The following is a 27,215-nucleotide window of genomic DNA, read 5'->3' as shown; positions in this document are numbered from 1 at the left end:
TTTATATTCTGATACTAATGTACCAGACCAATTTGATAATTCCTACTGTTCGGACGCAAGGTTAACTATTTTTGGTCCATACTGACTGATAACAGAACATGAGAAAAGCCTTATTTATTCTTTTGGCAAGTTGTTATAAAACTAGGAGTTTATCAACTATGTTAACTAGTTATGATGCATTTACAGGCGCTTTTTGGGGGGGCGGGGTGTAAATAATCATAGTCAATAATTTCTTCCAACTTTTTAAAGACAAGATTAAATCCAGAGCTGCCAAAAAGTATGCAGCAAAAATACGATTTATAGAAAAACATCAGCCAAGATTTCAACTAAAAAAAAAAATGCCTCACTACTTCAGTACGAAACTTTATTTTTTCATTCTGCCCCTCGTGATCTAAAAGGGTAAGAGTGACTCAACCTCCCAGTGCAGAATGGACTGAACCAACGCTAAGAACAGCGGGGAAGAAACATGAATCTGCGATGAACATCTATTCTCTCCCCCCTCCCCCTCCATCCTTTTCTGCCAAGCTGTAACATTTGTCATAGCTCTAGAGCTCGGAGAAAGTCGGGTAGTAGGAATGTACTATTATCGTAGGGGGTAGCGCTCTCATTGTAACGTTCTCAGAAATGCCTTGGTTCATGAAAAAAAAAATCGTTGCAAAAAACCCCGAAACTCCACAAAGATTTGTCAAAGCGTTGAATAAAACAGCACGTTGCCCCGTTCCATCTGGTGAACATAGCGAGCCCTCCCCACCCCCCCTTTTAAGGCAATAAGTGGCTCGGCCCAACGGGTAACTGCTTCCTCCTTCAAGTGGACCGTCTTTTCGGGAGGTTTTCTTGGCCGCAGCTGCGCGAGAGGCAGGCACCGTGCGCGCTGAGGCGTCTGCAGGCGGGGACCCAAGATGTCGGTGGCGTTTGCAGCCCCCCGGCAGCGGGGCAAAGGCGAGATAACGCCGGCTGCCATCCAGAAGGTGAACTGTGGGGCCTAACCCGGGGGAAACCGGGTGCTTCGTCCCATGTAGAAGCGGGGGTGGGGAGCGAGAGAGTCGGGATTCTGCCCAGTCCTTCCCTGCGCGTGAGCTGAACTGGGGGGCCGGCGCTCGTGACCTGGCAATGATATCGGGATGCAAGTCTTCATTTTGATGCCGAGCTTTTTCTTCTCTCTCTCTCTCTCTCTCTGTCGCCTTCCTGGGCGTTTCGTGGCTTTGGATCACGACTCTGGGACGAAGGGCCTGTGTTTGCATGACACGGGAGGTCGTCTCCGTTGTGGTGTAACCTCTTGTGCGATCTCGGCTTGTGTGTAGCAAGCTTTGCATTTCAAACCCTAAATGCGGTTGGGTAAACCATGGCTTAATAAACCGAGGGAAAAATATGGCTTGCGAGTACAGCAAAGAGATGGGGAAGGAATTCAGTTGTGAATTCAGATGTCCTAGACCAGGGGTCTTCAAACTTGGCAAGTTTAAGACTTGTGGACTTCAACTCCCAGAATTCCTCCTCAAGCCATGTTAGCTCAGGAATTCTGGGAGTTGCCAAGTTTGAAGACCCTTCACCTAGACCAACTCCATAGCCCATAAATCAAGCAACTGTGACTCCTGTATAAGGGACCTCTGGAGGACAGTGAGATGACTGGACCTCTTGTCTATGGACATTTTCAGTCATCCAGGTCATGGTTGTTCCAAAGGTGTTTTTTCAAGAGGCAACTGGACTTTCTGGTTTTCAAAGTGAAACGTCTTCAGACGAAAACCAGAAAGTCCAGTTGCCTGTTGTAAAAGCACCTTTGGGACTGGAGCTCTTGTTAATAGTTGTTGCAGTAATAACACAGTTTTGGTTGTCTTATGAATAGGAATAGTCCATATAACTCGGTGCCTTAGTTGAAGAAACCAGACATAATCAATATTCTTAGCATCTTTCTAGTTCAGTTTTTAATGGCTGGGTGGATTTTGGAAGGTTGTATACAAGTTTGGATACCATGTTGGTGGAAGGCTGATCCAAAGTGTAGAAGAAGATTAGTGAGATAGGCTGTGGGTTCACAGAATGCTGAAACCACACTGTTCGTCGTTCATTTTCAGAATTCAGTGGTTGTGATCAATAAAGCATGAATTTTGGTTTTGTTGAGAATTAGATAGTTGATTACTGAGTAAACCAAGGTTGAGCAAGCCATAACTAGTGTACTTGGTAAACATAGCCACATACCTAAAACAAAAAGTAAAAATAAAAGAAATAAAATGAGTAAAAAAAGAAACTCAGGTAATGTTTGGGCTGTTGGTGACATATGACAGCATGTTGTTAACTTGCCAATTATTAGTGAAACAAATAATGAGAATAAGAGCCAGTATCATACTAATTCATATATCTTTGGACTCCAAAGAACCTGAGAGGGAGGGAGCTAGCGCTTTTAAGAACAGGATTTTAAGGCCAACCAAAATCAGTTAAGTGCTACACCTCCTGACACATTAGTAAAGTTTAATTAATAGGTAAGGTAACATTGGTTTTAAACCTTTAGGGTTAAAGAGCTACACTACTTTCATCTGAAGATATATTCAAGTATTTTTGTTACAAGTTAAGCAGCTTAGTCACCATAGCATAAGATCAATAAACCATATACTGTAAAAAAGGATGGAAGATCGAGAACAGACAACAATGTGTGTATTGTTTCTCTTTGAATATTGCCTATAGGAAAAAATATGTGAAAATAGTGAGCATATGATTTGTGCTAAGTGCTGTGAAAAATATGTTAATAGAGTTTACCCAGTTCTGTGATTTAAAACTGCTGTTGAAAAATGTTTCTGTAGTTGTAGGACAAGAAAAACTGCTCCGGGGATCAGTTGCTCATACTGTATGTAGCCTTAAAGAAAAATGTGACATTCTTGTTGGTACATGTCACAACACAAAGGAAGGCTTAGATCACTGATATTGTTCACAAGCTATAACAACTAAAAAAAAAAAAAGTTGAATATATGACATCTTGGACCAGTCATTGATCTCTGCTCAAACTACTTCCTTTATTAATTCATTAATAAAGTTCATATACCACCTGTCTCACAAGTGGTTCTGGGTGGCAGACATCAATCAATAAAACAAATATAAAAAATATATAAAAATCCACATTAAAAGATAAATATCATAAAAACAAATTTACAGAATCTAGGCAAAAGGAGAATAAAAATGGCCAGCTGAGCAACGAAACAATTGAAGAACGGCTTCAGTTCCCTGGGAGCTCTGGGCCTGATAACCAGGTTTTGAGGGACTTCTGGAATATCAAAGGGATGAGCTAAACTAATCTTGGGGAAGTGGGAAGAATGTTCATCAGGTGGGTGCCATGGCAGAGGGGGGGGGGCTGTTTCCTGAAACCCACCAAAAGATCTCTAGCTGATGGATACATTGCATGTTTTCTCTACCAGATTTAAAAGGAAGGGCTGATTTAACTCGGAAGAGGCAATGTCTCATCCCAGTCCCATGGCATGAAGGGCTTTAAAGGTTAAAACCAGCATCTTGAATTGGATCTGAAAGTAAACTGGCATCCAGTGCAGCTCGCAGTCCTATAACATGCACTATACTAGGAGCAGTTATAATTGCCCTGCTGTTGTATTCTGTACCAGCTGAAACTTCTGGATAATCTTCAAGGACAACCTCAGGTTGAGCACATTGCAGTGGTTTAATTTGGATTGATTCTAAACAAGGCTTGACAATCAAGGAAATGGGCACAAATGGTGCAAGATAGAAAAGTATCCAAAGCTCACCTAGCCATGACTGCCACCTGTTAATTGCTTGTGAATTTTTTGTCAACTCCCAGATGGAGTATTGTGTCTGTGGGACAATGCAATCCCATCCAGTACCGAAGATGGCATAGTTCTGGAACTAGTCAGGCCCAAAATCCAGAGCCACTCAGTCTTGTCAGGATTCAATTGAAGCCTGTTGTTCCTCAACTAGACTCTTCACAGACTCCAAACACCAGGATAAAACATTTACAGTATCAATTTATCAGAATAGAAATATGTAATTGGGTATCAGCATGCTGTCATCAACACATGACATATGGGCTCACCCAGTAGCCTTGTGTAGATGCTGAACAGGAGGGAAAAATACCAAACCTTGTGGCACTCCACATAATAGGGGAGGAGGGCAGACCTCACCTTCCCAGTCACCAGAGTGATACCGACTCTAAAGAAAAGAGGTGAACCAGCATGACACCATGCTGCCCACCCCATCTTCTAAGCTGATTCAGAAGGATACCATATAGGTACTTCCTTTCCTACCTATAATATACTATAATTTTAATCTAAAAGTTGGTTAACTTTTAATTAAAATCAATGTGAAACATTGAGTGTTCAAAAAAGAAATATTGATGCCAAGTAATTGATTTGATTTCCATTAAAAAGTAGCTTGTATGAACCAAGCAATTTTACTTGTGAAGTCTCGTAGCTACTTCCAATGAAAATAAAAAGATGCTTTAAATAACTAAAGTAATATAATTTAGTAGAGCTATTAAAACTAATATTTTGCAACTGATACCCCTTAGAAGAACTTTGGATTTTTCTTCTTGAAACCTAGCCATGAAATATGATGACCAAATGACAGAAAAGTCATTTATTTAAGAGTAGCCAAGAGAGGTAATATAAAATGATTATTGTTAAACATTTACCATGTTTAAGTGAATTTTTTGAGTTCTAATTTTGTATGACTGACTCATCCTATTTTGATATTAATTTTTCTTCTCAAAGCTAAATATCTACTTCGAAGAGACTGTTGTTTTTCATACAAATGATTGATAAATGTGTGAGAGTGTGGTATGATGAAATAGTTTTTATTGTTAAAAAAACTAGAAAGACTATTGTTTGATTTTTCTGTCTTAACTAGAAGTAAAACTATAGCTCTATAACAATGGGAGGGATAATTTATGAGTAAGAGAGTCTTTTTGATGTAGTTTTATTATTGTTAGTTAGAATAACTTTGTCACTTTAAATGTATACTAATTTGCATACATTAAAATGAAATTTCATTGCATACAGCTCTCAAAGGATTACCACCTCCAATGTACACTACATAAACATGACAAATAAATAGTTGCATAGTCAGCCAGATATTTAGTCTGAATTTGGCGTTTTTAGTGAGACCTATCAGATTCTTGCTAAGGATCTGGCATGTGTTGTTTGATGGTATTAAAGGTTTGTTAACTTCCAAATAAAACTCCTTTTGCAATTGATTGATAGTGATTTTGTCAATGCCAATACTTTCTTTTACCACAATTGTCCTACTATTTGCAACTCTTTATATTGTGTGACTTTCTCTAGTTTCTTCTTTTCTGCTGTGCAGTGTCTACTGTCCAAACTCTTGGCTTGATTATCATCAATTATTAAATCTGTGGTATTACAATTACTGTTGATTACATTTGTACGCCATCCAACCCCAATCGACTCTAGGTATATTCTTATACCACTGAGGGTCTTATTTTATATTTTTGTGTCACACAAGATCATGCAAATATTTACAGGTGTGGCAGTACAACAAAGGAACAGAGCAAGAGTTCATCCTTGCTATTTTTCTCTTATCATTCGGATCACTTGAGTTTTTTTTTTGATACTGCAAAACTGAACTGTCTTGAGGTGGGAATGAGAAGTTACAACTTGTTTAGCTGTAGTCTTGTCACAAGTAACTGTAGGGAAGTAATCAGTCTTTTGCCAAACTTTCAGAAACTGTTTAAATAAAGTTGTTAAGCAACACATGTTGATAAAGTTCAGCTTTTTTCACTTTGTCTTGACATCAGTATTTAAGATAAAACAGAGCAATTAGATCTGTCAGTACTAGTTTACCTCATTCTAAAAGTCTTTTCTGTTATTTCAGATGTTGGATGAAAATAATCACCTGATTCAGTGTATAATGGACTACCAGAATAAAGGCAAAACTTTGGAATGCTCTCAGTAAGTTAATGTTAACTTCAATGTATCATCCTGGACTCCTAGTGATTATGTGAATATAGTTACACACTTTTCATGGCAACAACACAGAAGTAGTTTGCCATTATTTTCCTTGAATATCATTTTTTATAAAATTATCTGTATATGGTAAATTTATAAAATTTATTGTGTATTACGGCAAGTTTTAGAAAGCTTGGGAGAAAGTTTATTTTCTGCTTTATAAGAAGGGTTGACCAAGTTATAGGTAGTTCTTGCTTAATGACCACAGTTGGGACTGGTATCTTGGTTGTTGAATGAAGCAGTCTTTAAGCAAGACATCCATGTGATGTTTTGCTCATTGACTATGATTCCAACACTCCCTGTTACAGTCCTTATGTGATATCACAGGTTGTTAACAGAGTCCTTCTCCATGCCTGAAAATTTATAGGGAGGGAGTGATTTGGGGTCTCTTTTCATGCTTGAATTTCTGCTGCAGAGGTACAAGCAGCATGGAGCTTGGGTCCTTCTCCTCCTATGTCTGCTGAGAGCTTCACAAGAGCAAGAGAAGGACTCTAAGCTCTGTTGATGCCGGAACCTTGACTGCTGCAATCCAAGCATGCGTAGACCCTCAAATCTCTCTCCCTCTGCCTCCACAAATCTTTACACAGAGGTGGGAAGAAAAGGACCCCAAGTTCCATGCATGCCAGAAATATTATAAATATTATAACCTATATGTTAGTGGGAAATGATCATATAGGAATTGTTTTAACTTAATTTTTTTTGTTTAATTAGGTACCAGCAGTTGTTGCATACAAATTTGGTCTACTTAGCCACAATAGCGGACTCCAATCAAAACATGCAATCTATATTGCCACCAGTAAGTACCATGCAAAAATAGTTGCATTCTCTGAGAAACAGAGATATATATATAAACAAAGATAAAGTGCTAGAATGCATATAGTTATGGTTTAATGTCTTGAGAATTGTATTTTACAACTACAACTTTTTATAATGTAGAATTATATTATTAAACTTCATGCATATTTAGATATATATTTGAGTATTCATCTTTGAATTAGGTCCTTATAATTTTTTTCATTTCAAATTTTTTAAGTCCAGGCTACCTCTTGAATATTCAAGTAGAACTTAATTGTTTCATGAATTCAGATATTTTGTTTTTATTTAAATATTTATTTAATATTTATTAAATATTCAATATTTATTTAAATACTTAATGATCATATATTAAAATACTTAGTTCATTAGCAAATGTTCCTAAATTCAACATTTTGAATGTTATTTTAATATAATAAACTGAGATATCACCAAAAATATATAAAACTAATTCAGTGTAGACAAATCGTTAATCTTGTGTTAGAAAAACAGAATGATAGAAATGTCACTCTGCTTATTCAAGGAATTATATAACTTGTGATGTAATGCAGTGTTTGAACACAATTTATAGGAAAGATATCCATTTTTAATAACATTACATCCGGATAGATTTCTACTATCCACATTTCTGGGTGTTGATCCCTGTAGAACAGAGGTCTCCAAACTTGGCAACTTTAAGACGTGTGGACCAACTGCCAGAATTCTCCAGCCAGCATAACTGGCTGGAGAATTCTGGGAGTTGAAGTCCACACGTCTTAAAGTTGCCAAGTTTGGAGACCCCTGCTGTAAAATATAAAGACTGGAGTTCTTTCTGTGAGGTCATTTTTAACAACAATCAGGGATTTGTAGTTTAAACATTTGTTTTACCGTTTAAGGCTGCTTTAGAGCTGAGTAGAATGAATTTATCTGTATTGCAGGGGTTTTCCATTTTTGTTTTGGGGCAGTTGCAAAGTGCTGTGGTTTTGAAGTACATTGTCATTGGTTTTTCAAAATTCATTGCTATGGTCTGATGACACTCAGGTTGCTATTTGACTGGTTGGTGTTACCCTACTAATGGAAAAAAAAGAGCCTGTTAGATTTTCCTGCCCCATTTGAGTTCAGTGTTTGGATTTGGTGAAGTTAGATATCAATATGCAGATGATACATCTTGACCAAGTGTTGCTGTTAAAGTCTGTATGGTACAGAATACTTCCCTCAGTCTTATGCCAGGATATTGCTATTGTATACTTCTTTTTGTCAATTTCATCTTCAGCAACCAGAATTGATATCAGCAATCATACATTTTGGTCAACAGAATATGGACTCCACCATCAAAGAACTATAATAATAGTAATGATAAGAATTCTATACGTTCACCACCACCACCACCCCCAGTGATTCTTATTGGGTCATGTGGTTTCAGTAATTACTTGAAAATGCTTCTTTGTAAAGTATCTTTTTTTGGCAAAGAATGAAGATCTTGATAAGTTCTTAGCTAACTGGAGGGATTACATTCTTACTAAAAGAGGTGAAATTAGCCCCTCTCTTCAGGTCCATTTTCCAATGACCAGAATGGTATCTCATGGTAAGCGGTAATCAAAATCAATGTAGGGATGTTCGTTGTGCAAGAATAGGACCTGCATTCTTGAAAGAGTGATGAATTGAACTTAAGCATTAAAAAGGTTTGCCAAAGAAAGGTTGACAGCTATTATACTATATAATATTCAAGTGCAAACATAGTATTTTTAACATTAAAAATGGTAATTGCTTACTTCTTACTGCTTAGAAAGGACAGTAAAGCACTGTGAAATGATATGTAAGTTTAAGTGCTATTGCTGTTCTATCTAGTATCTAGGATACGTTTCACTACAACTTTTCCCTCTAAGATCAAATTTAATGCCTTATAATTCTGAAGCCTCAATTCCGAGTTAATTCCTTTTGTAAAACAGGCAGTTATTTCAAAAACATTTGATTTTTGATGAAGAAACCTTGAATCTTTTGCAGTACTTTCATATTAAATAAATCAAGATGAATTTTGTTTAAAAGTAATATATGAATATAAAAAGAAGAAAAGGTTTAGGCTTCTTGTTGTAATTATTTTGTGTTTACTGCAGTTTTTCTAATTGTTTACTGTGATGTAGCAGTAAACTTTAATGATATTAGGCTTCTATCTCTAGTGGTGTACTTTTAATTATAACAGTTAATTAATATGGTTACTTCTCAATTTTAATACAAAAAAGGTAATATATTGGCTATTGAGAACCTGTAGGGTAATATGAAGGTGACATAGTCTATCATTTACAAATATATCACCTCAGAAATCATCCTCTCTTTTATTTAACTTCTTCATTTATGCTTCTTGAATATAAGAGTCTGTCATCTCAAATAGGAGAGATATTTATAGAAAGTTAGATTGGGCTTTGGAAGTTTATCACCTGATGAAGTTCTTAACAAAACCTTTAATTCCTAAAATTTATCTCTATATTAAACTCTCCTAGAATAAAATTTACTCTGGTTTTGTTTGATACTATAAGATTTTGGACTTACTCAACTTTTCTCTTGTTACTTCTTTAATATTATACTAAAGAAAGCTGTTGCCAGAGAAAAGTACAGGTAGTCCTCAATTTACACCAATCCATTTAGTAACAGTTTGAAGTTACAACTTATGACCATTGCAGCATTCCCATAGTCACATGATTTGTATGCGGATGCTTCATAACTATATGACGTTGCAGCATCCCACCTTTTGCAAACTTTTGACAATCAAAGTCAGTGGGGAAACCAGAACAACGGTTACTAATTTAACAACTGCACTGATTCGGTTAATAAGTGTGGCAAGAAAAGTCATAAAATGGGACAAAAGTCACCTAACAAATTTCTCAGTTAGCAACATAAATTTTGGGCTCAACTGTGTTCATAAGTCGAGGACTACCTGTATTCTTTTATATGTGTGGTTTAATGGCATAGTGCCTGGCTATCCAACAGCTCATCTGTCCCTAGTAGTTTTTGCCTGTCTTGCACAAATAGACATAGTTGGCATGCAGTAGTAACATCTGACAGGAACCAGGAAGTGACTCTTCGTTATCATAGCACCTGCCTTCTGGAACAGCTCCCCCCAAGATTTGTATAGCCCTAACCTGTCCTTATTCAGTCTTTAAGATCATGGTGTGTTCTTTAGGCCTTGGGATTAGGGTAGGTGAATGAGTATGCTAGGTAGTATGCTTATTATTCTGTCCAGATGGTGTCGTTCATTCTTCTTTATTGTATATAACCAGAGTCATTATGGAATCAGGTGACTATAAATTTGATAAATAAAATGATCAGTTTTTCATCCCTTGCAGCATATTTAATAAAAAGGAGACACGATGATTGAAGCTATCAGTTAAATAATCATTGAATGAATTGTGAGGACACAGTCATTCAGAAACATAGCACTGTTCTTCAAAGCCATGTAAAACAGAAATAGATTAAAAAAACAAGGACCATGATATAGTTGTAGATACATATGTGAAGACATGCTATATATTTGTTGGATTATAACCTGCTTTTTTACTAAATTACTTTTCAGCCACCCACACAGAATATGCCAATGGGTCCTGGAGGAATGAATCAGAGTGGCCCTCCCCCACCTCCACGTACTCACAATATGAGTTCAGATGGTATGGTAGGAGGGGGCCCTCCTGCTCCACATATGCAGAACCAGATGAATGGCCAGATGCCTGGTAAGTTTTTCTTCTAGAGATATTAACACCAGGTTGCTCAGCAACTGAAACAACATCTGTGCTCAAGGGATTGAAGATTGTTGTTGACAAAACTACTTTGAATGCTCTTGAGTACAAGTTCTCTTAGAATTTGTTAGTTACAGAGTTACGTGACCTGTATTCTATGTTTATCAGACTGCCCCTGGGCATTCATTTGAACAGAACCAGCTAAATTTAGTGTGCCTGAAACCATACAGTGTAGAGTCATTAGAAGGCTTGCCAAAGAAAGATACTGACTTATGGATGAATGCATTCTCATTGGAATAAATTATTTAAAATAATTACTGTTAAATTAGTTTGATAAAGAGGAAATGAACTTGGTAAAATTTTGATTATCTTTCTGAGTATTTTTCTGTTAATCTTCTGCATGACAAAACAGATGGAAATGACAAGCTATTCTTTGGGGAGTTCATGTGAAAATTATCTTAGAAGAATTATTTCAGGCCTTAAAACAGTTTTTTAAAGAAAATAAAGAGGTATAAGCTATTGGATTTTTTCAAAGCGGTCTATATTTTACTATAAAATTGCTTTTTAAGCATAGATTTTTCAGACAAGGTAGAAACTTGTTGAAAGACAGCTTCTCAGGATGTTTATTAAAATGCTCTGATATTGATTTAGGTTTCTTTTTTTTAGTTTATTCTAAAATTGTTCTTTTATCGTATTTGTTCCAGTTTTTTTATATCACCATGCTCGTAACTCTATTTTAGTTCCTTAAGCGGGAAAGTTGTTATCAGAATTCCTATAAAATTTCAGCAGCAAATGAATAGCTAGGCTGTAAATCTAAGCACAGTTTTCGAAGAATAAATTTTCAATCGTAGTGAGTCATCTGAGTAAACTGTTTCTTGTAATATGGAAAGACTAATTCATATCCAGCTAACGAGCCCCAGATTTCTATCAGTTATCATTCTTTTCAAACCCAAAATGAATATTTTAGTCTCAACATAGGGAGTATTTTAAAATATATGTACATTCAGTTTAGAACACAGGTGCAGAAAAATAAGAGTTCCTGTAATTTTAATCTATAATTTTAATTAAAAGAAACACATGTAGAAGCAAGAAGAGCTGTATGTTTGTCACATCAACCAAGCAGCTAATTTAAGTTATTCTGTATAGTCATTTATATAGTTATAGTTGGTTAGTTTTACCAATTATAAGTTTTACCAATTATGACATATGCATAGTATAAAAAATGTAGCTGGAATCATACCTCTGAAACTTTAAAATACTGTTTTCTGTTATTCTTGTTTGTAGTATTATCATTTTGTAAAGTGATGCAACCCAAGAAAAACCTAGTGAATTTCTGATTATCATATTTATTTTTCACTAACTTTCTAGTCCTAGGTTTATTGAATGGTACTTCTGTCAGGCAGAAAGATAGGTAGTATTCATTTAGCAATTGCCTCATTTAGCTTCATTTGTAATTAATGATGTGATGAAAAAATAATTTGATAATGAATTTACAGGTCTGTAAAGCAAAGGAAAACTGAAGTAAAATCATAAATAGACTTCGTGACAGTTTTGCTTAACAAACAAGTTGTCAGTCCCGGTTGCGATTGCTAAATGAAGACTACCTGTAGTATAGTTTTAACCTAGCTTTTCTTCTAATGAGACAATATATGTAAAATACTATTTATGCATGATTGAATAGATTATATGAAAAAAAGAAATATCCAAAAATATATTCAGGCAATATTCTAATTTGGAACTCTTTATGAAATAAAAGTAACATATTATTGAAGAATCTGCTGATTATTCCCCCTTATCATATTGTGATTATTCTTCCTATCACCATATTAAGATTAACAAGTAAGGGGAGCTATGTCATCTAAATCAAAGGCTGTTTAAAATGAGTGTCAAACTCAAGGCCCCGGATCTAGCCCATGGGATACTTAGATCTGGCCTGTGTGGCTGCCCTGAAAAGAGCGAAGGACCAGCTCACAGTGTCTCTGCCATGATGGCCTCACGCAGCCCTCTGCCAGCAAAAACGGAGCCTGGGGAGGCGCAATGGCTGCCTGCAGCCCTCTGCCAGTGAAAATGGAGCCAATGACATAAAATTTATTCTTCTAAAACTGTGCTTAAATTTATAGCCTAGCTATTTATTTGCTGTTGAAATTTTGATGCCCCTGGTTTAAAACATTACTTGGTATGGTATAAACCTACCAGGCTTAATCATGATATGTGGTTTCTGTTTCTGGTTTGTTCTTGAAACACATTAGGAATAGAAACTATGGTTTTCTTATTTTTTAGACTTTTTCACCAGCTTAAATTAATTCTGATTTGCCATATTCTCTGAATCATGTTTGATTCATTCAAGTTAGCTCTTACAAATTTAGTATAGAAATAAAGGTAGTCCTCATTTAACAATCCTAATTGAGACCAGAATTTTAATCGCTAAGCTACATGGGCATTAGGTGAAACATGACATGACTGCATCACTTAGTGAATATAGTTTTGGTGGTCCTGGTTGCACAACCATGCTATCATTAGCTTAGGACCTTCTGCATCTCCTTCAATCCCCCACCTGCCTGCCTCCCCTTCCCCCGCATTCTATCCTTTTGACTGCCCTGCACTTCACTGCTACCCCAGCTGACTTTCTCTGTCTTCTTTCTTCATCTGCTGTTGATGTGTGCCTGGCGGAGGATCTCATAAATGGCCAGGAGCTACCTTGGCTATATGCACCTTTTCAGCAGTGGAAGAATACAGAAAAGGTCAGATGGAGGCAGCAAAGGAGTTAAGAGCAGTCAAACAGGCAGAAATGTTGGTGGGGGCAGGAAAAAATAACTAGTGAGTGAAATTGAGGCACACACTGTGAAAATAATTGTAAGCAGGCTTCCATGCACCAAAATTTTGATCATATGACTTTGGGGACACTGCAATGGTCTAATTTTGAAGAACAGTTGCAATTGTAATTGTTCAATGCCATTGTAACTTCCAGTGGTCGCTGAACAAAAGGTTAGGTGAGGACCATCTGTATCATTAATTTGCACTTCAAAATAACAGCCTCGCTAGCAGAATCCAATTTATATTTCTTCCAGAAATAAACTTTTCTTGTTAAATTAGTTCTTTCTGACATAAACAGCTCTCTTTTGAGTTTGATCCAAAATGCAGTCGTTTTGAGCTTGAAATGCTTCCAAAATGGTTAAAAGTAACCCATTTCAGATTTAACAAAGAATATTTGAACTTATATCATGTTTGAGATATATGCAGTGTGTATATGATAACATAGTATTGGACATTAAAGTTTCAGGATAAGCAGCCAAATATTCTTCAGGTATTTTATCATAATCCTTTGCCAGTTGTCATGCTATATAGCATTGGCAGACCATAAGTTCCAAACCTTGGAAGACAATAATATATGAATCATGCTTTATAGTTTTATTCAGTTTTATTTGTTCAAATCTTGTTGTTAAAATACCAAACTATTAACTAAAGACTATTTTTTGTTTCCTAACCTGATTAGAAAGATTGAGATATTCACATTGTCCCAGGCTAATATTATAATGCAAAGACAGTGAAAATGATAACATTCAATATAAAAATTGTTAGATGTATATTTATGACCGATAGTTAAATTATCTGTATCTATTATTGAAACTGCAGTGTAGTACACTTTTTCTGTCATTTTCTGAGCAGTTTTAAAATCTCAAAATAGATATACTATCCATTTGTATAAGTGTATTACGTTTTAGAATAGACCTATTGTGAAAGGAGAACCTATTGCTATTATATTACTATATTGCTATTGTAGATAACAGGTGTTGGATTGAAAATATATTATGATTATTCATGACATTTTTGAAGTATGAAATATTTTTTAAATTTTTATTATTTATTTTAAATATACTTTTCATGTTTTTGTTTTTTCAAAGGACCTAACCATATGCCCATACAGGGACCTGGACCAAGCCAACTTACAATGACAAACAACTCCATGAGCATACCTTCAAATAACCATGGGTCAATGGGAGCCTATAATCATTCAGTGCCATCTTCACAAAGTATACCTGGACAGAGTCAGATGACAATAAGCCAAGGACAACCTATGGCCAACTATGGACCCAGACCAAATATAAATATGCCGCCAAATCAAGGTAAAGAAATAGATTGTTGGCCTTCCACTAAAATTAGAATTATCACAAGAGGCAGTGCTTTAAAATTCTCAAATTATTAAAATTATTTCTAAAAAGGGAGTTTATTTTCACTGACTTTACTCACTATTAATAAGTTAGCTTTTATAGTCAAGAAAAAAGGTGATTTTTAATCTTTTTCAATGGTTTCTGTTATAAAATTTATCAATAAGTTTTACTTATTAGTGCCCTAAAAGGCTAACATGTCCTTTGCAAAAGTTCCTGAATGCTCAGAAAAATTCTACATCTGTCAGAAGCTTTACTGGTGGTTATGACAAAGAGGCCCTCCTCTCTGGTTGCTTCATATTTTTGAGCAATCATTCCTTTATGATCCCATTTCTGGCTCCCTGGGGTTTTATTTTGATTTTGGTGATTTTCACTGTAATAATTGTAAGCTTCTGAGATATAAATATTATTAATAAATGTATACCATGTACAGTTTAATTTTTGACAACAATTCCTTGAGTATGTTTTAGAACAAAGCTTTAAAAGTTTCTATTTTCTCACTTTTAACGCCTCCCCCTTAATTCTGCAAACAGTTGGAAATATGGCTAGTAAGAAAATGAGAGCACTTGAAGGCTGATGTCCATTTTTTGCATTCAATGAATATTTTATGAAATATGACTAATTATAAAAATTATGAATGCTTTGAATTAAGTCATAAAGTGATACACTATTATACAACATACATTGGATGTTATGTTGGATACAATGGATTTTCAAAAGCTTTCTTCCAAAACAATTATGCTTAATGGGATAATACTTATATTTGGTCCAAAGAAGACTGAAACAGTGATTAGTTTAGGTAAGTAAAAAGTTGTAAAATACACAGCACTCAAGCATTGAGATTAAAATCTAATAATTCTGTGAATATTCTACGCTATAATACTTTTCTTCATCATAAAATAAGAACTAAAATTTCAGGATTTTTACTTGATCTATACAGAGGTAAAATTTAATATCATACATCTTGAATGTACCTACAAAAATGTATTTATTAAATAAGAGATTATAAAAACAAAGTAAACCAGATAGCTTTATGTGAATCTCATAACCTCATGTTTCACAACACATGACAAAAACAAGAACATGGATTTTGTAAATAGATACATATATATGTGTATGTATTCATGTCTGTATGAGGGTATCTTGGGACATGTAAAAATGGCTCGTTGTTTATTACTAAGAGAAAAGATACCTGTGATTATAGATTGGTAGATTATGTGCATTTTTATGCAGAGAATCCTATGGCATATTTTCAGGACTGATTAAAACGTAATAAATTTGGGTGCTCTTGAGAGAAATTAATATTTCAGAATTAAAAAAAAATTCTTAAACATTGCTGTGTTTTTTCTCATTGTAGGTCCAATGATGCACCAGCAACCGCCATCTCAACAGTATAATATGCCCCAGGGAGGGGGACAACATTATCAGGGACAACAGCCACCTATGGGAATGATGAGCCAAGTTAATCAAGGAAACCATATGATGGGACAGAGGCAGATTCCTCCATATAGACCTCCACAGCAAGGTAAGGTTTAAAAGTTGAACACTTTTTTTAGTCTATCCATCCAGTTTCTCTTAGTTGTTACAGGCATAGAAGCCCCCTTTGTCTCAGCGTTTGGGGCAAATTTTGCTTGCTATAAGCATCCTGACATCTAGCCATTGTCAAATATGTCATATTACATTTCCCTCCAAATAAATTGAGGCTAAACTAATCACCACCTTGCCAATAAATGTTGAAATCTGTATTTCTGTCTCAGAGGGCAGCTTAAATATATGTTGTCTATATGCTTTGTGAAATGTAAATTCACATTTAGTATATCATACAGTCAAGGTGCTCTCTACAATACATACATGTATTAAACACAAAGCATTAAGTAAACTTTCTGAAACACTATGCTATGGGTGGGGGAAATCTGTAGGTGAGAGGGTTTCTCAAATTACACTGAGAAATTAGTGTGTTAACAGAAAAAATAAATTATTTACATATTGACTGGTTGTGGTTTTTCAGGCCCACCACAGCAGTACTCAGGCCAGGAAGACTATTATGGGGACCAATACAGTCATGGTGGACAGGGTCCTCCAGAAGGCATGAACCAGCAATATTACCCTGATGGTAATCTCTCATAATGTTAACTTTCCCATTTTATATACCTGCCCATTATTAGTGATACATACATAAAACCACTGGTTGAGCAAAGTTTTAGTTGTTAATCACTAGAATAATTTTACTTATTAACATTTTCAAGTTTCATAGTTTGAATACCCAAAGGATAATATTAATTTATTTGCTTTCTCAAAATATCTGTAGCTTAATTCAAGTACCACAATACAATTTTTATTAATAAGTCCCTCATTTTGCTAGAGATTCAGTGTTGTTTTTTCATCAGATAGTGGTTATGTAATACATCTGTTTATAATAGTATTTCACTTATAGATAGTAGTTTTAAAGTAAGATTTAACAGAAACGTATCTGTTAAAATAGATTTCATCCTAAAATCCTTAAAGCAGAAATGGTCTTTCAGAAGTATGTTTTCTGCTTATTTTTTTAAAAAGTTGCACAATCATTTACACCAAATTTATTTATTTATAAGGTGTTTAACCCCACTTTTCATTCTGAGGCTTGAAGTAGCATACAAATCACTGTTTTGTAAACGTGTAGATAGGCCCTAAATTACATAATAAATTTGTGAAGCTGAGTCTTGGTCATTATCTAGACTACCAAATCCAAATTCAATACTTGGATACAGTAAACCACACTGTTTCTGAAAATTATACAGTAGCTTTTTTCCCTTCTAAGATTCTGGAAATTACATAGAGTTTTTGAAATGTATTACACTGAAAAGCATTACAAGGCAGTTAGAAAACTGATTCTTTGTATATCCTGAAAATATATGAAATGATGAAACTTTTTGTTTAAGAATTCTGATTTTTAATTTATATATTTAAATAGTATGATTCATTACAAATTGAACAGATATGGGTTGCAGTTGTAAGAGATAGAAGGATGCTTTTGATGTGTTAAAATTCATGGTGGATGGTAGAATATTTTTTCAATGTAATTCTTATTTATTGCAAATATTGTTTCAAATTAATTTTACTTTCTGAAAAAAATAAATATGCCCAAATTGTTTTTTGCTAAGTTTTAAACAACATACTTACCACTGGTGATTCCCATGCTTACAGCTTACTTAATTTATGTATCATGAAATCAGTTTCAAACACCTTTTGCTGGACCAACCTAGAATGTATTTTGTGCTATATAAAATTGCAGTAAGATAAGTTGTTTAGAAAATATCTTTAAATTCTTGTTAATCATTTTTAAAAGCTATAGTAGGTTTGGTCTGACTGTTTTATGTACAAAGTAAAATGTAACAAAATAAGTTTAATCCTCTTTTAAGATGTTGCTTAAATAATTGTAAAAAGTATCCTAGGGTTTATTTGCAGTTAGATAAATTGAGCAAAGTTATGCAACTTGTATCATCTTGGAGGTCACAACAACCTTTGTCAAGGTCTAATTCTGAAAGTAAGAAGAGACTGGGCTGTTGAAGGCAGGGTTGGGGATTTTAAGAGATAAAATGGCTACTTTTATAAGCATCTGCATCAGTTAAGGCAGCCATTTTTACTCTCCAAGCCCTTGAAGTATAAATTAAGTTCCAAGTTTACAGTGCCACTCAGTCTGGAAGAATTTGGGGGCTATAAAAAGAATGTTTGGCAAGCTCTAGGTACTCTCTGAGGCATAATTTTTGCACTTGTGAACTGTGTTATATTTGAAATAGGTACAACACATAATGTATGAGTATAAAATGTTTATAAATAGCCTTTTCTTTGAGAATCTGTAGAGAAGATAGACTGCAAAACAAGACAAAAATAAATAGCTGTACAGCTGAATTAAATTTGTGATGCTCATCACCAAAAATATAAAAAACAAAGTACTTTAGCATAAGCTTTAAAGAAATGCCTTTTTTTCAAAGCCATTATTGTTTTCAATATTGCATATGAACTATCTGATGAGAATGAAAATGTCAAGCAGATCTTATTGGTAGATGGCTGTAACATTTACTGGTTATGTTTGTATAGGGTAACCTCATTTTTTTTAAATTAGATTTTAGAGAATGTATTCGTATTTTAACAAATATGTCATGTAAAATTATATAAAGGTTATTGAAAAGTTTATTGAATATTATATGTTGTAGTTCACATTGCTTTTAATAGCATACATTTTTGAATTGAAGATAAGTAGAACAGGTGTTCAACAAAATATAGTAATTGAATTCTTTGTTCATTGTAATTAAATAATTCTTTACATGTGTAAAGCATAAATGATCTCATAAAAAAACAATTTTTTTACCCTTTTACCAGAAGCTGTAAGACCATTCCTTGCTGTGATGTTACTAAAACTACTTCATTAGCTGATTTTTCCCCCCTCCTGTCACATGTTCATTCAGTAAGAAAGGAAATCCTATTGGTGAATCCTTCTAATTTAATTTGAAGGTTTTTTTTCATGTATTTCCAGCTGACACTGATTTTTCACTAAAATGAAATATTCATAGGGTTTTCACTCAGAGGCCATTAACGTTTCTTCCTGTCTCTTGTCGAATTGATGTAGGTCATAGTGATTACGGTTATCAGCAACCGTCGTATCCTGAACAAGGCTACGATAGGCCTTATGAGGATTCCTCACAACATTACTACGAAGGAGGTATCTATATACCTTCACACACACATGCGCACATACATTCCTTTTCCTCTCCCCTTCCACAAAAGAGCAAACATTTCTTGCACAACATTAATTTGTTTCCTGCCCATGCAAAGCTCTTGTAGTCTTTTAGTTGCTGGCTGTTAAGAATTGCAGGGAACTAGATTCTTGCAAACATCTGAACTTAACAATTTTAAGTTTGTCATTCTAACAGCAGTAAAATTATTATAACACTATTAGTTGTTTTTTCAATAATATTTTTATTTGAACATAAACTCATTGATCCAGTTTATATTTTGTGTGTATGTACACATACAAATATAGTGCCACTAGGAAACAGCTTGCTGATTTGTGTAGCTAGTTTGTGCTCTGTAGCTGTCTTTAATTTTGTCTTTTTTTTGTTTGTTTGTTTGTTTAGCATAGTCATGGCCTTATCAAGTCATGACATCACGTTCCAGTAAAAGTAATACTCGTTTGGCAGAGATGTGAAAATACTGCAGTTTAGCCTTGCAAATTTGGCTTTTAACTGCAGCTTGGCTGAATATCTTCTGTTTTGGTTTGTTTTCTTTGTTTTCTTAGTTTTTGATATAAATCTGCATTTTCATTTTGTTTTTTGTGGTGTTTGCTGTGCATCTTAAAAAAAACCGTGCATGCAGAAGAAACAGCATTTAACTGTTTCTGCTTCATTTCCTATTTCAGGTAATGCTCAATATGGCCAACAGCAAGATGCTTATCAAGCCCCACCTCAACAACCAGGCTATCAACAGCAGCAATACCCAGGTCAGCAGGGTTATCCTGGACAACAGCAAGGTTATGGTAAGTAAGAGGATACACTTCGGTAGGGAATCTTAAGTATCAAGCAGGGTTTTGGTCAACCTTTGTTTATGTTCTTAGTTCCCTGTGTTAATGAAAGATATATGCAGTAGTAGCACTTGTTGTTAATCATTGTTTTAGTCAGATTCCATAGTTTTGTTTTGGTCCTTTAAATGTGAATTGACCAGTAACCTATATGTTGTAAAATAGTAAAACATTTCTGCATGAATGCAAAATAGACTTCTAAAGAGGAATTTGGAAAAAAAAGTGTTCCCTTTAGTTGAGGGTAGAAGTGTGAAACTCCAGGGAAGAAATGGGGAGATTGGATTTTTTTTTTCCTATTCTCTCCTATCTTTTTCATATTTTTATGAAAAGGAATTTAAAATTTTAAAAAGAATTAAAAGCTCTCTGAAATCTTTTCTTATAGAACAATAAATGCAGCAATATGAGATATCCTTAAACAGCAGTAGCTTGTGTTGAAACTCATCAAATTTGGTACTCAATTTTTTTTCAAAATTTGGTATGTAATTTTTTCCCCAGATACTTATCATTTGTTTGGTACTCGATGCACAAGCTAGAACGTGTCAATGTTGGCTGCCTTATGACTCACTACATTATTCCTTATGGGAAAAATTTGTTTAGTACTCATCATTTTTTGTACCCATCATGCCACCCAGAACCAGTTAACAATGAGTATCAAAATATAACTGAATAACTATCTTAATTTCCTCAAATATTTTAAAATAAGCTGCAATAGGATTTTTATAGCATATCTGAGCAGTACAGTTTCCCTACATGGAAGAGAAGCAGTGCACTACAATTCTAAAAATGGAAGAACAAGATTTATTCTTTATCTTAGGGATAGTCACCACCAAGATAGAAGGGAGGAAGGATTTAGTGCAAAGGACAAAAGAGAACAAATGCTCACCAGAATAAAATTTAGAATCCACTTTAAAGTAAATTCAAAGAGTACTTGTAATTATTTTCTAACTAGATTATATTCTTATTTTAACAAATACCAAGCAAAGTGTGATGACCCAGGGTGGGATACAAAACAAACACAGTCACAGAAAACAGGTGAAGCCCCTTTTATTCCTTCAGTTTGCTTCCAAGCTCTGAATATCTTTGACGGAAGACAAAAAAACTCCCACACAAACAGTTACATGAAGAAGGAAAAAAACAACACAGACCAGACAAGATAAGGGCTGGAGGATGTCCACAGATAACACACACTGGGAAGGATGCCAAACTCATAGAGGAACTATAAACTAGAGATATTTACACAATTTGTTCCCAGCGTTTTCCAGTATGCAGTAGTTGTAAAGGTTCTGAACAAGTGGACTTATGATTGTTTCTTGAACTGCTGAAGGGCCTGAATCATGATCATAGTTCCCTGTGGTCATATGATCATGATTCAGGCATTTGGCAACCAGCTTGCACTTTAGGTTGGTTGCAGTGTCAAGTGATCACCATTTACATCCTGTTGGCTTCTCACAAGAAAAGTCAATGGGGAAGCTGACAGGGAAGGTTGTAAGTGCTAAGTCACACACTTCACACACACATATCCCAGTCTTCTGCATTCACAGTGTTCACCCCCTAGCCTTCCTTCGTTTACACAATTCACTCCTGGCCTTCTGCACTTGTGCCAACCAGTACCACCACCACCAGCCTTCCTGCACCCGCATTGTCTGTGGCCTTCCTTTACTTCTGTTGTGCCATTTATACACCCAACTTTCCACCATTCATGATCTGCACTGGGACTTCCAAAACTTTTCCCTATTTTCCCACAACTCACACATTACTTGCCTCAGCTCTCCCAGGTCATCACCTGGCTTCCGCCCTTAGCAGCATTTCACATTTCTTACTTGGGGTTCCATTCACTTCTCACTTAATGAATTGGCTGTGCATTGGGTTTAAGAGAACAATTGGGATTGCCCTCACCAAGCAATATGGTTATTTCAGTTTGAAATAAAAGGTATGTCTCACTTCTCTCTTTTTTCCCCATGGTGGCTACATGGAAAATATTTATTTTAAAACTTCAGGCAATCCATTAAATCTGTATTTGAGACTATTAGCTAAATAATTACTGTCAAGTAGAAATGTATCAAAGGGAAATTCGAAGCACATTCCCTAACCATAAGCATTGTCCTGGAAAGCACGTATAAGAGAGAATTCTGATTAATTTCAAAATGCAGTTCAATATTTCTGATTTCTTTGATATAGTTGGAGGGGAAGCATGGGAACCCAAGTTAGTGTTTCATCATCCAATTCTGGCAAATTACTATCACTACCGCCTCTAATTTGCAACATGAATCCCAGTAATATACAATGTGCAAATCTTAATGATTGTGTTTTTTCTTGATACAAGTTTTAAAACCTTGAAATGCTTTTTTGGAATACAAGTAGTTCTTGCCTTAAAACCACAATTGAGCTCAAAATTCCCCTTGCTAAACAAGACAGTTTAGTGACTTTTGCCTGATTTTTACAACCTTTCTTGCCACAGTTGTTTAGTGAATTGCTGAATTCGTTCAGTTAGTAATACGATTATTAAATATATCTGGTTTCCCCATTGATTTTGCTTGTCAAAAGATGATCATATGACCCCAGGACACTACAGCTGTCATAAATATATGCCAGTTGCCAAACACCTGAATTTTGATTGCATGACCACAGGGATGCTATAACAGTTGTAAATATAACTCAACTTTTTTCAATGCCATTGTAACATCGCTCATTAAACAAATGGTTGTAAGTCCAGGACTATCTGTATAGGAAAGGTGTATATAGTATGGAGAAATTAGGTATGGAGTAATCAAGCAGAAGAAATTTGTGTAAGTCAAACTGCTAGTTATTTCTGCCCAAGTTTTCTACTTCTCATTCTGCTTCCAGATTTTTGTACTTGGCGGTGTACGGGTATTCTGGGCAAGTGCTAGTAGCTTTCGCAATTCCACTCCCATTCTTCCCTAGCTTTATTGTTTCCCTTTCTGCTGTGGAAGATCAATACAGCTATATTTGACTTAAAATATTGAATACATGAGTAATATATAATTTTGCAAGTATAGTACAAGTAGGATATTCTGTGACAGCGGTGTTATATAAATACCCCCTCCCTTGGATTAAATTGAGTAAAGGTTGCATCTACGTAAATAATATTGATCAGACAAGACAGTTTTCTTAATGGTTTTTAGATAATTCATAGGTCTTTTAATTAAATTGGATTCCACAGAGTCTTAGGGGAGACATCAAAATATTTAATTTCTTTCCATCAATTTTAGAAAAAATGTTTCACTACAATTTTGAAAATAATGTTTTTACATGATTCCACACATTTAAATCCCTATTCTTTCAAGAAAGCAAAAATATGGTTCTTAAAATAAAGCAATTTTCTTTGTTCTGATAGTTCAAAGGTATTGATAACTTTGTTATAAACTTACTTGTTATAATTTGGCCTCATTATCGATCATATTTGTAAATCAAGAGAGATGAGTACTTTGGACCTCAAGTGGGAAAATATGAATGTATTAAAATTTTGATTGAGGGTCCTTATCTAGAGAAATAAAAATATTAAAAGTTGTGTTTTTAATGACTGAATTGCTAGAATTTCTGTACAAAATATCGTAGGTCCTTCCCAAAGTGCTCCAGGACCTCAGTATTCCAATTATCCTCAAGGACAAAGTCAGCAATATGGAGGATATAGACCTACGCAGCCTGGCCCTCCCCAACCTCCCCAACAAAGGCCTTATGGATATGACCAGGTAGTTTTTGGCTTACATATTTTTGAATGTGTGTTTAAGGTTTTGCAGTTCAAATTCAAAATCAAATGCTATCCTATATGAATATTTAAGCATATGTATGGAAAAGTCAACTGGCACAATCAAGTAATATTTGTAACTCACTATAATATTTTTAAAAATGTTTTAATTGTACTTTCCCTGGTGGTATTGTTTCTTTAAAAAAAAATCTAATAGTTTATGTTGAATATTTCTGACACATACATTCTTCTTGACTCCCAAGGAACCAGAGTAGTACAAAAATAAAATAATAAAATAAATACCAATGTTTGTTGTATCCAAAAATTACCTTTTTTCTTTTAGACTTTTCAGATCAGAAAGCAAAAAGGATACAAGAGGTGGATTTCAGCTTTTTTATTTTTCTGCATATCATTTCTAGATAATTGTACCCATGGCCCAGTGGGTTATCCTTTCAGAGATAATTCCTTATCTAAACAGAGAAACAAAATTACCATGAATGGGCAAAAACCCAGTGGGAGCGGGAGTAATTTTCAACTTCCTGCCTCTTAATGTTATTTATGGAAATTTGATAGGGAGCATCAGAAATCACTCCTCCTCAACTGACCCATGGAACTGCCTGCCAAGGGAGGAGGAACTAAAAGAGTCTGGGCTGCAGGGAAAACTGCAATCCTGCTCCCCATCCCGGCATGTCCCCAAAGGCTTCCTCCTTGTAGAGAGGAAAAGGGGCTCAGCCATCAACTGTCACCTCCAGCCAATCTACCTTGCAAGCCAACAGCCAAGCTCCAAAGCAACCAATCCTCGGCTCACCTGTTGGCCTTGCTGCCAGCTTATTGCAGAAGGCAGGAAAGAAGGCTCCGCCCATCTTCCCCTAAACCATGCAACCTATAGTTTTCTGAGAAGTGTAGTTGGAAAGCACAGTAGTGTCCACAACTTCATGAAATTTCATTCTTATAGGAGGATCATGGGTCCCAGCATTCTGTAAATTGGTCCATTTGGATATTATCAATGGTTATTGCCCTGAACCTTCCAATTTTGCCCAGTTTAAAGTTACAAACAGACAATAAGACTATTAGTAGTATATAGATGGATGCTAAAAAATATTCCTGTACCAAAAGAGTACTGTGATAGCAATAACGGACTGTATGTAATGGTGGCAAATCTAATATTCAGTTTATGCTATTTATTCTATCTGAGGATGGTTCCAACTTCTTGTATTTTTAAATTATCATTTGTAAATATGTGATTTGGCAGAGATAAACATCTTTGAAGAAAGTTATATACTTACACACTAAAATTAAAAAACAGACACAAAGAATACATGTATTTTGTATTTACAATGATTTCTAAAAAGCTGTTCTGCAAACCGTATTTTGCTCTTTTTGTAATTTTTAATATTCATTTTAATATTCAAGGCAAGATAATGTTTTGAGAAACATTTCTGGGATCAAAAAAAATGAAACAGTGGAATTATGGAATTGTTTTTAAATAGTTGCCACTGAAATCAAATACCAATATATTGCTGAAAGTATAATTCCAACATCTTCACACTTGAAATAAGAAATACTCCTACTTTTAAAAAAAAAAATCAGTGCTAAGAATGTATATGTTTTGCTTTTAGTTTTTTGCCCTTTACTTACTATTCTCCTTTTTTCAATTTATTTATAGGGGCAGTATGGAAATTACCAGCAATGAAAACATAATTTTAGTAAGCAGTAACTGTTAACAGCCTCATCATCTCTTCGGCATTGTCAACGTCTTTTGAAGAAAATCTTTTAATTGCTTCTAATTTTAGAAAGAAAATGACAACCTTGCCTTTTTAATAAATGGCTGTATTGGAGTATATTGCCTATCTAAGTTAGCTTTTCTCAGCTAATTATAAGCAAATGTAATTGACCTTATGGAAAAAGAATACATCTGTACTCTAGATGGCAATATTGGACAGAAAATACACTCACAAACAATTTTAAATGAGCTTAGAACTGTATATCAGACAGTTACAGACTGAAGTATGTGAGCAGTACTGTATCTTTATGAAGGTTAAGGGAATTTAGTATTTTTCCAGAGATTCTTTTGTAAGAGTAAGGGGAAAATTTTTACAGCAGCAATATTTTATATATTATGTTTTTTTTTTCATGTGGAATATGCAAGGTGTAGTACACTACAAAAAGACAAGGTCAGAAACCCAAGTAGAGGAGAAATTCAAACTGCGATATGAGGAATTTGTGGGTGTGTATACTGGCCTCAGTGCTGGATGAGAAGCCAACCATGTATTTGACAGATCCTGATATGAAGACTCTGTATCCCAATTAGTGAAATGATGAAATTATCATGGAACATATAGCACTGTATAAAATAATTTTAAAATATTTGGTGGAAACCTGTAAATTGTATCAGTGGCAGTTCACGTTACCTTTTCTTCTAGTAACACAAAACAATATGAATTTTTAATGGCCTTGAAACGGTTTCAAATAAATAAGAGCTGTGATCTTTTTTTGATTGCAGTAGCAATGACTTTGAAAAAGTGTTCATATAGCCTGACTTAAATTTACAAAGTATTTATAAACAAATTATAGATAGGTTGACACGTATTTTATTTCACAAGTGTATTTAACTTGTAGTACAATAATTACTATGTAACAAAGATAGTAGAGCAGCTTTTGTAAAACTTGTCTAAACTTTCTCATTCTAGAGTGAATATCTTTAAGAGAGAATACAATTGTGTATATGTCCATGTTTGTATTGGTTATTATGAGACCAAAAGTAAATTTTAATGTGTTTTTTTAAATGTCAATTTCCTGATAAACTAAATTCTGACCAATCCCACATTAGAGAAATTTGCTGTCCAGATCAAACACAGATTCAGCAGGGAATACAAAATTCTTTAAGACCCTCCTATTATATTTGAGGCACATTACTGAATTCTGTGTTGCAGAAACACACATACATTTAGACAGATATTTGAAAATTTGCTAATAAAATCAGTCATAAATTGGTATGTTTTGATAGGAAAATAGCAGGAAGTACCTGAATTAAGACATAAAAATAACTTCCTCCACAATCCTAAATAGAGAATATTTTTATGTCAATTAATAAAAATCAAGTTTTGAACTGAAAATGTGAGAACATTGATAAGAATAATATGCTTTTAGATCCAGTGCCAATTTTCCACCACTGTGTACTTCATTGATATTTAAAATTGTATTGCATCATCTCTTTAACAGAAGAATAAATTATTTGTGATTTCATATCCTAATTGCTCTTTTAAATTTACTATTTATAATGGATTTCTATTTTAT

At 34.7% G+C, this 27,215-nt stretch overlaps 1 protein-coding gene across 4 annotated transcripts; it reads left to right on the top strand.

Moving 5' to 3' along the window:
• The first annotated feature begins 817 nt into the window (after positions 1–817).
• SS18 (SS18 subunit of BAF chromatin remodeling complex) lies at positions 818–27,162 on the top strand. Of its 4 annotated transcripts, XM_026699269.2 has the most exons (11): positions 818–968; positions 5,839–5,915; positions 6,684–6,768; positions 10,333–10,486; positions 14,395–14,616; positions 16,016–16,183; positions 16,667–16,771; positions 19,265–19,357; positions 20,054–20,170; positions 23,789–23,922; positions 25,585–27,162. In XM_026699269.2, the coding sequence occupies exons 1-11, from the start codon at positions 900–902 to the stop codon at positions 25,609–25,611; spliced, it is 1,251 nt and encodes a 416-aa protein (XP_026555054.1). In that variant the 5' UTR covers positions 818–899; the 3' UTR covers positions 25,612–27,162. The 4 variants fall into 4 exon arrangements, with proteins under 4 accessions (XP_026555054.1, XP_087787312.1, XP_026555055.1 ...); XM_087931186.1 differs by lacking the exon at positions 16,667–16,771; XM_026699270.2 differs by lacking the exon at positions 19,265–19,357.
• The last annotated feature ends 53 nt before the right edge of the window (positions 27,163–27,215 follow it).

Source organism: Pseudonaja textilis, chromosome 3, assembly GCF_049901715.1.
Source record: "Pseudonaja textilis isolate UNSWEBS1 chromosome 3, rPseTex1.2, whole genome shotgun sequence".
Taxonomy (NCBI): Eukaryota; Metazoa; Chordata; class Lepidosauria; order Squamata; family Elapidae; genus Pseudonaja; species Pseudonaja textilis.
This window is presented reverse-complemented; position numbering and strand designations above follow the sequence as displayed.